The 14,534-nt window shown below is 40.3% G+C and overlaps 2 protein-coding genes across 2 annotated transcripts in view; both read right to left on the minus strand.

Moving 5' to 3' along the window:
- Positions 1–364: 364 nt before the first annotated feature.
- Positions 365–1,730, minus strand: LOC129709490 (acylphosphatase-1-like). The gene has a single exon (XM_055655920.1). The coding sequence runs from the start codon at positions 1,692–1,694 to the stop codon at positions 1,269–1,271; it is 426 nt and encodes a 141-aa protein (XP_055511895.1). The 5' UTR covers positions 1,695–1,730; the 3' UTR covers positions 365–1,268.
- Positions 1,731–3,794: 2,064 nt separating this feature from the next.
- LOC129709485 (caspase recruitment domain-containing protein 8-like) overlaps positions 3,795–14,534 on the minus strand; it is a 60,810-nt gene continuing 50,070 nt past the window's right edge. The window contains exons 15-17 of the mRNA XM_055655909.1: positions 12,631–12,756; positions 7,445–7,586; positions 3,795–5,962 (exon numbers count right to left, since the gene is read on the minus strand). Of these exons, the coding sequence (XP_055511884.1) occupies positions 5,508–5,962; positions 7,445–7,586; positions 12,631–12,756 (723 nt within the window). The 3' untranslated portion in view covers positions 3,795–5,507. The remainder of the gene's footprint in view (positions 5,963–7,444; positions 7,587–12,630; positions 12,757–14,534) is intronic.

The raw sequence follows: 14,534 nt of genomic DNA on the forward strand, positions 1-14,534 counted from the left end.
TCTGTTTGTTGCCTCTTTTGCACCCTATCCTTAAATTTCCTTTCCAGTATTCCTGAATTAAAACAAAATTGGGTATATACCATTCATGTAATGCCATTTCTCAATGTTTACCTTGAGTTATCAGGGACCCTCCCAAGTCGTAAATTCACAACAGAATTAAATATAATCATTATTCAATTTTAACATCTAAACATTTAACTCTAACCTTATATTATCACCTGTACAATTATCTAGCATGATTGTGAACAAATAAAAAATAATAATTTGGAACATTTAGATCCAGCCAGAAACTTTCAAACAGCAACAATTAGTTTTGCCCTTGGGATCACTTGCTTTAAATATATAAATGACTCAAGGAAACAAGTTTCAGAAAATTTAACACTGAATAATATTTATTTCAAATATTGTAAACTTTGTGAAGCCAATTCTCCACACGTTATAAACCACTTAAAATCTTACAATAAAGTGACATTCTAATTGCCATAATTTCGCTTCAGACAAAATATTCAAATCATGTTGATGTGCATTTGCTGCAATGAGCAAGACAGTGACTATTACAAACAAAAACAACGGATGAATGAAGCAGGAATATTCGTTTTGGCACCCGACTCCCGAAGACCCGTATTCAGCACCATAGGGTGCATTACCATTCACCTTAAGTACACGACCTGGAAAACAGATTCAACCTTTAACGATCATCTTGACAATAGCAATGCAATCGTGCACCATTCAGAATTCAATGAACAAACAATTCAATATGTGTATTCAAATTTACTCAATTAGCTGTGTCGTGAGCCTTTCAAGTATTAGGGTGACATCCTGATATTAAATATTTTTAATTTCTTTTTTTTTTAAATGAGAAAATGCAAATGTTCAAACGTAGCTTCTCTTGGAAGAAAACACCTTTTATTTTGTAATCCTGCAACAATTCAGAACTTGTAATAATGACTAATTAATGTCATTGTCACTGCGACAACTCCAATGCGTTTGGAAAGAATCAGGACATTTATATGGTAATGCGAAAGTAAACCACGACGAAGGCTTTTGTAATTAGCGTGGAAATTACCACGGTAATCCCCTAACACGAATTTAGCAGAGCCAAACACGGAAACTGAACCGAACAGGGTCCCGAGCAAACCCCACGGGCAATCCTCGACCTCGAAAGCAACTTGAGACAAGTGGTGAAGCTGCTCTGGGTCCGACGCGAGGTGGAAAAACCGGAGTGGAAACCGATCCGGAGCGAGGGAGCTGCGGCCTCGGAGCCTGGCTCATTTGACGACCTGGAAGTCCGGGTAATCGCGGCGATCGGCCGGCCGCTGGTTGCTGAACTCGGCCTTGTCAATGCGAGACCGGGGGCTGCCCTTGGCTCGGAGCCAGGCCTGCATGGTCCGCACCGGCTGCTCGGCGCCCTGCAGCCGCCCCTCCACCGTCCCTCGCTCCGTGTTCCGCACCCAGCCCACCAGGCCCAGCCGCTTCGCCTCCTTCTGCGTATGTTTTCGGAAGAAGACTCCCTGCACTTTCCCGAACACCTCGTAATCCACCGAGAGTAGCCGGCCCTCACCGCCCGACGCCATCGCTCCTGCCCTCAGCAACCGCCGCTTCCCGCTGAGTGAGTGAGGGCGTCCGCCTGGCAACCCGACCGTCGTCATAGAGACAGCCGCAAAGAGCTGGAGTAACAGCGGTCCAGGCAGCATCACTGGAGAGAAGGAACAGGTGATGGTTCGGCTCGACATCCTTCTTCAGACTGAAAGTCAGGGGAAAGGCAAACGAGAGTTATAGACCGTGATATAGAGAGATATAGAACAAATGATTGAAAGATATGCAAAATTATTATCTTTCTCTCTCATTTCTTTAAAAAAAATGTTGTATAGAATGTATCATGTCAACATATATTTGGCACCTGAAAAAAAGGTACCCCTGTATTGGACTTCTAATAAATAAAATTTAAAAAAAGAAAGATATGCAAAAAGTACATACGATCAAGGAAAGGTGGAGCCCACAATGGTCCATTGTTGGCTGCGGGGTAGGTGATAACGAATTATACAGATAATGAAACTCCACAGGACAATACTGAAACAAGTACGATGACGGGGGTGGGGGGGCAGAGAGGGGGGATGCAAGGGTTATGTGATGGAGAAATCAAAATCAACCACTGGATTGAAAGCTGCCCAAGCAAATTTTGAGATGCTGTTCTGCCAATTTGGGCTTGGCCTCATTCTCATAATGGAGGAGGCCCAAGACAGAAAGGCCATTATGGGAATGGGAAGTTAACTTGTTTGACAACTGGGAGATCATATTGGCCAAGGCGGGCTGAGCGAAGTGTTCAGCAAAATCAACTGTGCTTGCTATTGCTGATATATAAAGGTCCACGCAAGGAACAACGGATTCAGTAGATGAGTTTGGAGGAGGTGCAAGTGCACCTCTGCCTAACCTGAAACCAGGACAAAATCAAGGGAGGAGGTATAGGGGCCGGTGTTTCATCTCCTGCCAGGGTAATTCTGTCCCTGTTGCGACTGGGGAGAGGGGCAGCAAGAGTGGAACTATCGTATACTGAAGAGACCTCATCTACGAGAGAAGAGGGGAATTCCCGTTCCCTAAAGAATGAGGACATCTAGGATGTTCTAATATGGAACCCATCTCGGGCACAGATACGGCATAAACAGAGGAATTGGGAGTAGGGAAATAAAATCTTTGCACGAGGCAGGGTGGGAAGAAGTGTGGTTTATACAGTAGGTATTATAAAAAACATCAGTTGATAGTCTATCTCCTCTGATGGAGACGGTGAGATGGGGTGGCAGATTGCAACCTTCACGTGGTCCACCCTGTTTCGACGAATGCAATCAACCTGGCGTGCACAAACAAGATCAAACAGAACAAGTTGTCCCACAACTTTAGATTGTGCACGCCATACGCAAGAAGAAGAGACAGTGAGATCAAGAAAAGAGAGTTAAATGTTGAAGGTGGTCCAAGTGAATTTGAGTGCTGGATGGAAATTGGTAATGAAATTGGGAATGAGTTCTGTACTGGTGCAGGAGGCAGTACCGATGCAGTCATCAATGTAGCGGAAATAAAGTTCGGGGATAGGGCCAATGCATGCCTGGGACAAGGATTGTTCAACGTACCCTACACAGAGACAGGCATAGCTAGGGCCCATGCGAGTGCCCACGGCTACTCCTTTGATTTGGAGGAAGGAGAAAGGAGAAGTTGTTGAGAGAGAGGACCAACTCTGCTGGAGGGAGTAGAGGGAAATTGACTGGTTCTGCGGTCAATATACAAATGGTGGTCTTTAAGGCCTCCCTGGCGGGGAATGGAGGTGTAGACTGACTGTCCTTACTAAAGATACGGGAACAAGGGCCTGAAAAACAGAAGTCATTAAAGAGACAAAGGCGTGTGAGTATCTTGGACATAGGTCGAGAGGGATTGGACCAGGGGATAGGATGGAGTGAGGAGTGGGACCGGTGGAGAAGGGGTCACCATTGCGTCGGATGGAACTATAGATCCCACAATCCTTCATGTCTCAGGTGCATATACGGAAACATGGGAAATTTGAAACTACAATAAAATTTAAAACCATTTCAGCTGGAGTAAAAGTGTTTGGCGCCATAAATTAAGTCATTGAATTATGTAGCTGGTTGCTGTAGATAATATGAATAAAGTGGACTAGAACCGACTAAAAAAAATTGGGAATGTGACATTTTATATCACTTTGATAGTGAAACGTTCCTTTCTCAGAATGGTATAACATCGCATGGTTTGCTTATCACCGAGATACACCTAATGCTTCCCAGTTCCTACCACAGCGCACCCCTTCATCCTTAAATCTTGATGCCGGGTCTCGGCCTGAAACATTGACTGTACCTCCGCATATGCTGCCTGACATTAGTTTTCTCATTAGTTTATTTTCTGCTCCAACTACCAGCATCTGCAGTCTCTCTTGTGTCTGTATTGTTATTTCCTCAGTAATCCAAAGGTAAAAATAAAATTACAGAAATAAAAACCAATAAGTATTGAAAATTTCAGTTCATGCAGGCACAGCGGTAGAGTTACTGCCTTAGTGCCAGATACCGGTGTTCAAACCTGACTAGAGGTTGTCTGTATGGAGTTTGCACATGCTCCCTGTGACCGCGTGGGTTTTCTCCAGGTGCTCCGGTTTCCTCCCACACTCCAAAGATGTACAGGTTTGTAGGTTAGTTGGCTCCCATAAATTGTCCCTAGTGTGTAGGATAATGTTAATGCACAGGTTGATCTCTGGTTGGCGTGCACTTGATGGGGCAAAGCCTGTTTCCATGCTGTATCTCTGAAGTCAGAAGACATAGGTTTAAGGTGAGATGGAAACATTTAAGAGGAACCCAAGGGGCAACTTTGTGCACTCAGAGTGGTAGGTATATGTATATGAGCTGCCAGAGGAGGTAGTTGAGGCAGGTGCAACAACAAGATTTAAAAGATACCTTTACAGACACATGAATGTGAAAGGTTTAGAGGGATAGGGGCCAAATGTGGGCAAATGGAACTAGCTTAGATGGGGCATCTTGGTTGTCATGGATGAGTTGGGCTGATGGACCCTTTTCCATGCCTTATGAATCTATGATTGGAGAGAACAAAGAGAATGTTGGTATTTAATCCTCGAGGCTACAACAAACAATCAGATCAGGCAGCATCTGCGGACGGAATGGACCCTTCATTTGATCCTGTCCAAAAACATGGGTTGTCAATTTCCCCCCAGAAATGCTGCTCGACCAGCTGAGAAGTAGATTGAGCAGCAATTTGCAGTCCTGTGTGTCTCCTGACAACTGCAATGTGTGTGCTGTATCCTTGAGCTTATGTTGGGTTTTGTTTGAACAATTTAGTAACCAAGGTAGAGCTGATACGGAGGGAGTTGGGTCTTGAACGAAAGTGATTGGCAGCAGTAACTTTAGGGGCCCCTTGAAAATGTCTGGAAAATATAATCTTGATTCTGTTTACTTCCATTTCATCATGGACAGGACTAATCATTTTGCCATTTCTTTTAGGGTCATGTTGTTCCCACTTTCTCATCTGGTCTTTGTATCTTCTATCTGCTTCTGAGAAAATGTTAACAATATAGCAGCATATTAAAACTCAAGGGGTTAATTTTAATTACACCACAAGTAACTTGCAAGAAGCTTTTTATTTTTGTTTGACATTTATTTATAAATATTTGATGTCATAGAACAAACATCACTGTAGTTAAGAATAAAGAATAAAACAAATAAATGTTTATAACTGTTTAAGGAAGGAGGGAAATAAAATTAAGATTATTAATTCCAAATAATTTTACAGTATTTATGTCACTAAAACAAATGATTGATAAATGACCACTGTTGAGGCAGAGGCATTAGTACATTTGCATTAAGAGGAGTTTATTATTGGAGAGATAAAACCTAGATTATGATATAGTTATGATAAAGAACAACATTTTTCATTGGAAGATGAACACCCATTATCAGAGAGCTTCAACGTGTATTGTACTGTAGATCTGCAAAAATAATTTATGAAAAATTGTAGCCAAGCAAATAACCTGCAATCATGCCACTGAACATACAAACCAAATGAGCCAGCCATGTTCTATTTTTGCTATGAATTTCTTTTACAGATAAACTTTCTTTGTGTAAAGAAGCCAAACTCCATTCTCTTAAACAGTTGTTACATAATTTGTCTGAATAATTAAATTCCACATCATTCACAAAATAAGGATCATTTTCAAGTAGAGCATTGTACAGTTCTTCTTCTGCTTCTTCTCCCTTTTTCATTATTAACTGAACAAGGGCTCTATTTTGTTGAGTATCGGTAATGTGAGAACCAACCTCACGCTCTTCATCTTTAGTGATGACTTTTTTGATTCGCAAGTGTGACCAGATTGGTTGCGTCATCTTAAGACAACAAATAATTTCTTTTTTGTGTCTTTGAACAAAATCCACTCCTTTCTTCAATATGTTAAACATATCTGACAATAAAAGTTCAATAATTAAAGGAGAATTGGAGAAATATACATAATTTATATTAAGTATAACGTATTTTAAACTTCTGTAGGTAATTAAAACTTGTAATTTTCTTTATTATTTTCAGTGCCCAGAGAGTTTTCTACAGTCACTCGTATTCAATTAGACCTGGATTGCATCTCGCGAGAAAGGCAGGAGCAAAATCACCTTTCGTGCTATACCGATTAAAACATTGCAACATGATTAGTTAGAGAGATTACTTCTTAAATTCCAAAATAGATGTAAACCCTCACTGAAGCTCTTTTTTTATCCCCGTCATTCACAAGGTGTGAAGAAGAATTTTAAAAGAGCCATTTTCCAGGTTTAGTTCTTTCACCAGAATCATTATGTATTCCATCAAATGTGTAATATCCATCTGTTTATGATTTTCAGCTTCCAATTCTGTACTTTGCAAAATAGAATAAATTATTTTTGTTCTTCCTAAATGGCACGTAGAACTAAAGACAAAAATATGTACTTGCTCCATGCCCATTCATTTTGGCTTGTTTATGATCAGATAGCCCTCAAGAAATTGTCATGTGTAAACAAATTTCTATGGGTTATAGGTTTTTAACAATAAATGGTAAAATTTATTTTCAAACAAAATCCAATCATGCATATTTAATTTTTATGCTAACCTTAATTTAGTTTGTATTTTAACATTTTGGTTTTAATGACCAAAACTTAACAGTGTAGTGTATTCGTGCTAAATATATTGATGTTCTTACAACACAAAAACTGGGTATTTGGCTGGAATGGGCCACTAGGACTGTTGCGCACATTTTTTAAACCATGCCTTTTGATCTAACACTACCATATCCTGTAATTCTTTTCCCTAAAATGTTTATGGATAGGAAAGGATTTGGAGGCCAAATGGGACTCATATAGATGTGGCATCTTGGCCGGCATGGATGGGTTGAGTAGAAGGGCCCGTTTCTGTGCTGCATGACTCCATGATTCTCCAATCCCCTTATTGATTCTAGTTGCCTTAATCACGCCATGGTAGAGATCCAATTTCTAGTCATCCTCTGGGAAAAGAGATTGCTCCTGAAATACTGGATTTATTACTTATGAGTTATTGAGCCCAATTCTGGTTTCCCCCAGAAGTGAAAGTATCTTGCCAATTTCAAGCCAGTTTCAAATGATTATTTTTATATATGCATGCCATAGAAGCACATCTGTTGATCTTCCATCAGGTGGCATTGAACTGATTTTGTTGACTCATGGTAAGCTTTGCTGATAACCTTTAACAGCTGCTTTTTGCTGTCAGTTCAATATTACAACTATTTGACAATACCACAGAGAACTTACCTCTACGCTGCATTACAAATGACCTGTCTATGAGATAATCTGCATTGACACCAATTTGATATACATTTAATTTATTTTATGCATTAATTAATTTTAAATTTGTTCAATTTAGATTCAGAATATTACGCACGGCTTACCTGGTGTTATTAGTAGTTCCCATAAAACAGCAATTTTATTTTTCTCCGTCAAACTCAGCTTAATATTATACTTCATATCTGTGCAGCTCACTTCATAAAATGGTTGTTTTTGATTAAACCTGAAGTAGTAGAATTTTATATCCTGTCATTAACAAGAGGTTTGGTAAATTGAATTGACAGGAAATTACTTTTAATCGTCATGTAGTGGGTTCTAGTGGTGACAATGGTACATACAAGAATATTGTGCAAAACGAAATTGGCTGTTGGTCTGGATATAAAATGCTCAAATTTCTGCTGCCCATAACGTCAACCCAATAATGTATGCTAGGAAACCAACGCAGAACAAATGCTTTATTTATCTATTTTCCTAATTTCATCTGATCTTTTTATGGTTTGCACTTTAATAGGTCAAATTACATGGGGATGAAATTACCAAGGTTTGTGCTGAGGTAGCTGATCTCATGTTGAATAATGGAAACTTAATTGGGTTAATGGCAATTGACTTTACTGTTCTGAATCAATAAGGATAGAATGGGAGAAACTGGCCAGTCTTTACATTAATGATTAGCATCCGGCAAGAACTGCTCGAGGTGCACTTTGTGGAAAAAGCAGGGGAGACTAGATTAAAATTGGAAAGATTAGTAAAAAGGGAAAGATTAGTGAAGACAAATGTGGGTCCCTTACAATCTGAGACAGGTGAATTTATAATGGGAAACAAGGAAATGGCTAAACGGTTAAATGGGTATTTTGGTTTTGTCATCACTAAGGAAGACACACACAATCTCCCAGAAATACTAGGGGACCTAGGATCTAGTGGGAGAGAGGAACTGAAGGGAATTCACATTAGTCAAGAAATGGTGTTAGGTAAACTCTTGGGACAGTAGGCAGATAAATCCCCAGGGCCTGATGGTCTGCATCACAGAGTATTCAAAGAGGTGGCCCGAGAAATTGTGGATGCATTGGCGATAATTTTCTAATGTTCTATAGACTGTATCAGTGTGGACTGGAGGGTAACTCCACTTTTTAAGAAAGGAGGGAGAGAGAAAACAGAGAATTATAGACCAGTTTGCCTTACATCGGTAGTGGGGAAGATGCATGAGTCGATTATTAAAGATGTAATAGCAGCGCATTTGGAAAGCAGTGACAGGATCAATCAAAATCAGCAGGGATTTATGAAGGGGAAATCAAGCTTGACTAATCTTCTGGAATTTTTTGAGGATGTAACAAGTAGAATGGATAAGGGGGAGCCAGTGGATGTGGTGTATCTCGACTTTCAAAAAGCCTTTGACAAGGTCCCACACAAGAGATTAGTGTGCAAAATTAGAGTACATGGTATTGGGGGTAGGGTATTGACATGGATAGAGAACTGGTTGGCAGACAGGAAGCAAAAAGTAGGAATTAACGGGTTCTTTTCAGAATGGCAGGCAGTGTCTAGTGGGGTGCCGCAAGGCGCGGTGCTGGGACTCGTTATTTACAATATTTACAGACGAGGGAATTAAAGGTGACATCTCCAAGTTTGCAGATGATGCAAAGCTGGGTGGCAGTGTGAGCTGTGAGGAGGATGCTATGAGGCTGCTGAGTGACTTGGATAGGTTGGATGAGTGGCTAGATGCATGGCAGATGCAGTATAATGTGGATAAATGTGATATTATCCACTTTGGTGGCAAGAACAGGAAGGCAGATTATTATCTGAATGGTGTCAGATTAGGAAAAGGGGAGGTGCAACAAGACCTGGGTGTGCTTGTACGTCAGTCATTGGAAGTAAGCATGCAGATACAGCAAGCATGTTGGCCTTCATTGCAAGAGTATTTGCGTTTAAGAGCAAGGAGGTCCTACTGCAGTTGTATAGGGCCCTGGTGACACTGCACCTGGAGTATTACGTACAATTCTGGTCTCCGAATTTGAGGAAGGCCATTATTGCAATTGAGGTAGGTTCACCAGGTTAATTCCATGGATGTTGGGACTGACATATGATGAAAGAATGGGTCGACTGGATTTGTATTTACTGGAATTTAGAAGGATGAGAACCAAGGGTTACATTTTAAGAATAAGGGGTAGGCCATTTAGGACTGTGATGAAGAAAAACACTTTCACCCAGAGAGTTATGAATCTGTGGAATTCTCTGCCACAGACGGCAGTGGAGGCCAATTCACTGGATTTTTTCAAGAGAGATAGTTTTAGCTCTTAGGGCCAAAGGAATCAAGGGTATAAGGGGAAAAAGCAGGAATGGGGTGCTGATTTTAGATCATCTGCCATGATCATATCGAATGACCGAATGGCCTACTCCTGCACCTATTTTTCTATGTTTCTAAATCTGGAGGGAGTTTAAGTAAGTAAGTAAGTAAGTAAGTTTAATGGCCAAGTATACACATACAAGGAATTTCTTCCCAGAGGCCATTAGGACTGTAAACTCCTATCTCACCAGGGATAACTTTACACTGTACCAATTTACTGTTGTGTGGTGTCTTTTTAAAATTGCTGTTTTTTTCTTTTTTTCCTCCCACAAATATGTAATATGTGATTCTGTTCCAATCTGTTTTGTAGTTTTTTTGCACAATCCACAAGCCTTGTCACTTTTCATTTCACTGCACATCTCGTAGGTGTATGTGATGAATAAACTTGACTTGACTTCTCAACTGCTTTAAAAAGGCATCAATAATACCAGTGCCCAAGGTGACATGTTTCAATGACTACTGACCAGTGCACGTCCATAGTGATGACGTGCTTTGAGAGGTCAGTTACAGCAAGAACCTGGATCAACTTTTGTCAAATGCCCCAATAGATCAACAGGGGATGTGATCGACCTGCTTTTCCACTCTGCACTGGAACAATTGGACAATAAAAATATATACGTCAGGCTGTTGTTCATCAACACCATCAATCTTTCCAAACTTGTTAGCAAACTCGGGGAACTAGGTTTTATTATCCCTATGCAACTGGATCCTCAACATTCCCATCAACAGACCACAATCGGTAAGAATTGAGAATGACACTTTCCCCTCAATAACTATCAGCACAGGAGCACATCAAGGCTGTGTGCTTCGTAACTAGCTCTACTCACTCAATACTCATGATTGTGTAGCCATACATAATTCTAACACTAAAGGGACACAAAGTGCTGGAGTAACTCAGCTTTTGTGTAACACAGTATCTGCAGTTCCTTGTTTCTCCAGTCCCAACACTATCTTTAATTCACTGCAACACCACCATTGTTGGAATGATTGTTGATAATCTGAATGAAGTGTGCCTGAACAATAACCTTGCTCAAAAAATCACCAAGACCAAGGTGCTGACTGTTCATTTTGGAGGAGGAAAGCTGAGGATCCATGAACCTGTCTTCATCGAGATTGATACAATTATATAGAAAGCACCATCAAAGCCCTCACTTCCTTAGAAGGTTGAGGTGATATGGTATGTCGACAAATCTCTCTTGATTTTCAACAGATGTATGGTAAAGAACATATTGACTGGTTGCACTATGGTTGGTTCCAAGAAGACCTGGAAATGGTGGATTACAACTAGTCGTAGATACCGCTCAGTCCATCAGGGATACTGACCCACCCACCATCAAAGGGAACTAGAGGAGGTGTTGCCTCAAAAAGGCAGCCAGCATCAAAGATCCACACTTTCTTAGCCACACTCTTTTCGCTCCAACCATTGGGAAGAAGGTACAGATCTTCACAAACAGCTTCTTCCCAACAACAAATCAAGCTCTTGAACACTACAAAATACTAAACTATGAACAATGGACTGTCAGGGATTCACTTAGGACTGGGACTTTTTGCACGAGTATTGAGGATATTAATTTGTTGATTTATTTTTGTTTTATTATATGGTGTCGAAGAGTATTGTATTTATGGGCCTATTATGCTGCAAGTAAGAATTTAATTGTTTTGTTATTAGTACATGTGACAATTAAACACTCTTGATTCTTGACCACAATTACTTTGTAATGAAAGCACATTGTTTCTCATATTAGAGAAAATACATTAAAAAATGAATACGGCGATGGTAAACAAAAAATATTAAATAATAACCACCTCAACCATAATACTGACTGACCTTGTGACATTTCCATTAACTTTCCCAAGTTCCCCAGTTTTCTTGTCTTTCTCCATGGCAAAAACAGAGGAGAAATACTCATTGGGGAACTTGTCTATCTCCTGCAGCTCCATATGGATGGCCACTTTGGTTTCTGAGGGGTAACTATTCTTTCTCTAGTTACCCTCTTTCCCTTAATGTACTTACAGGATCTCTTTGGATATTCTTTAATATTATCGGCAGAGCTACCTCCGGACTCCTTTTTTGAACTACTCCAGGGATACACTTGATCCCAGCTTTCCACACCTGTCCCATCCCTCCTTGTATTTACCTGACCAGAGCCTCAATTTATCTCATCATCCAAGCTTCCTTTAAGGGCCTGTTCCACTTCGAAGATCTAAACAGCAACCCCTGGTGACCTTGACCACCACCCAAGGTTTCCATGAGGTCACGTGAGTTTTTGGTCACTCTCCCTACTGGTCGAAAGTGGTTGCCATTTTAAAAATCAATAATTTTTTAGTTGCAGGTCTAGTCGAAGCCGGATTTCTTCATAGTCGAGGAAGGGTTTCAACATATGCGTGGGAGGTGGTAGGAGATTGCAGGTCACCTCCACCTTGATTTTTTTTGGGTGGCGGGCAAGGTCACCAGAGGTTGCTGTTTAGGTCTCCTAAGTGGGACAGACCCTTTACTTCCACCTACCTTACCCTTCACTCTGACAGGACCATGTATGCCTCAACTCTTGTCATCACACTTTTAACAGCATCCCACTTTTTGGGTGCTCTTTTGCCTGCAAACAATCAACTACTCCAATCGACTTGAGTAAGTTGCTGTCTAATAGCATCAAAGTCAGCCTTGTCCAAGTCAGAATTTTAACTCGTGGACCCGCCCTATCTGTATCCATAACTATTTTAAGCTAATAGAGTAGTGGTCGCTGGTCCCAAAAGGCGTACCCACAGACACTTCAGTCACTTGCCCTTCCCAATTTCCTAAGAGAAAATCAAGCTTTTCCCAAGTAGAGTCCCCTACACATGATGTTCCTCATAAATGCACTGTTAATAAATTAATGGCAAGGATGATAAGTTTTGTATGTCTGTTGCCTTCGATTGTAAGACATTGTTAATTTTGGACATTGTAATCCTACTTACAGACGGTGTTATTTTTACATTTGTAAAGGACGTGAGCTTATATTTTTTGCCATAGCTGAGCATGATTACTTGTGCAGGTCTTTGAATTTTCATTGACTTTATTTCATTTTCCTTCAATTCAACTGCCTGAAATATTAAAAAAAGGATATTTTGCTGGTTTGTAAAGTACAAGTTTAGAAAAGTACATTTTGTGAAGAGAACAATCTGAATCAATACCATTTTATCTACAGCATTTTTCACCGTGAACAAACTGAAAGTTTCACAATTTAACAACACCAACAATTATTATGATCAGTCCACTTAAATGAATGTAACATGTTATATATTAGTAATATAATAATTTAAATATAATAAGTCTGCAATTAGGAGGCTAAATGGATAAAAACATGCTGAAAATTAAAAGCAAGAAAGAAAAACGCTGAAAATACGCAGGGGATCAGGTTGCACCTGTGGGATGAGAAACAGTCAACGTTTCAGGTCGAAGACCCTTTGTCAGCCAACAGTAGTTTTGTTTATTATTGTCACGCATACCAAGTTCAGTGAAAAGATTTTTGTTGCGTGCTATCCAATCAAAGACTGTACATGATTACAATCAAGCCGTCCACAGTGTACAGATATAGGATCAAAGGTAGACCATTTAGTGTAACTTAAAGTCCGATAAAGTCAGATTAAAGATAGTTTAAAGGTCACCGAAGAAGTAAATGGGAGGTCACGATTGCATTTTAGATGGCGAGAGGATGGTTCAGTTGCCTGATAACAGCTGGGAAGAAACTGTCCCTGAATCTGGAGGTATGCATTTTCAAATTTCTGTACCACTTGCTTGATGGGAGAGGGAGAAAAGAGAGTGGCCCTTGATTATGCCAGTGGTGTTGCTGGGGTAGCGTGAACTATAGATTAAACAAAGTTGATTCTGAACCACAGATTTTAGGAGTATGGAGCATATATTACGCTCAGGATTTATCTCCCCTCTCTTTAGCAGACGAGGAAGTGCTTAGTATTTTGTATAGAGTCTGTCCCTCATTTAGCACTATATACTAATTTTATTTTCACAGTTAATTTCTGGAAGATAGGATGGGAATCTATTTTGTGAATGTGCTGTTAAATATGGAAATATGTTGGGTTACTAATTGAGCATTAGAAGTACTCAGCAAGTTAGTTTGAGCTAATATTTCAGGTTGAAGATCCATCATCAGAACCGAGGAGGAATCAAATGGATGGAGACAAAAGAGACAGCAGATACGGCAATCTTGTGCGACAAACTAAGTGCTGGCGGAACTCAGTGGGTGAGCAGAATGAGGAAGTGAACTGATCCAAAATGCCATCTATCTATTCCTTCATATATTCTGCTGACCCTCTGAGTTCCTCTGGCACTTTATTTTTTGCAGGAGGCAAAATAAATGTGTTAAGCTGCAAAGAGGCAGGTTGGGGGAATGTCGCCGATAATGTAAAATTGGGGTGAGTTAGTGAATGTGAGCAGTTAGAGAGTGGAAGATCATGGACAAAAAATGAAGGAGTTGCAAGATATAGAGCCAGAGGAGTGGAAACATTTCCCCCACTCCCAATGGGGAGGAAAAAAATAAAACTGAGCAAGTATCACAGATGACGACTGACACAGCCAGAAGTCAAGTTACTTGTAACTGTAGAATGCAATATTAAGTCCAGAAAGCTGCTGCGTGCTGGCAGCTTGTTCCATACACCTACTAACCTGATGTGTGAAAAAGTTACCTCTCAGGTTTCTATTAAATCTTTCCCCTCTCAACTTAAACCGATGTCCTCTGTTTATCGATTTCTCGACTCTGGGCAAGAAACCCTGTGTGTTTACCCAATCTATTTCTCTCATGATTTTGTACAGTTCTCCAAGATCACCCTTTGTGCTCCTGCTCTCTCAGAAATAGAGTCCCAGC

Source organism: Leucoraja erinacea, chromosome 25, assembly GCF_028641065.1.
Source record: "Leucoraja erinacea ecotype New England chromosome 25, Leri_hhj_1, whole genome shotgun sequence".
NCBI lineage: Eukaryota > Metazoa > Chordata > Chondrichthyes > Rajiformes > Rajidae > Leucoraja > Leucoraja erinaceus.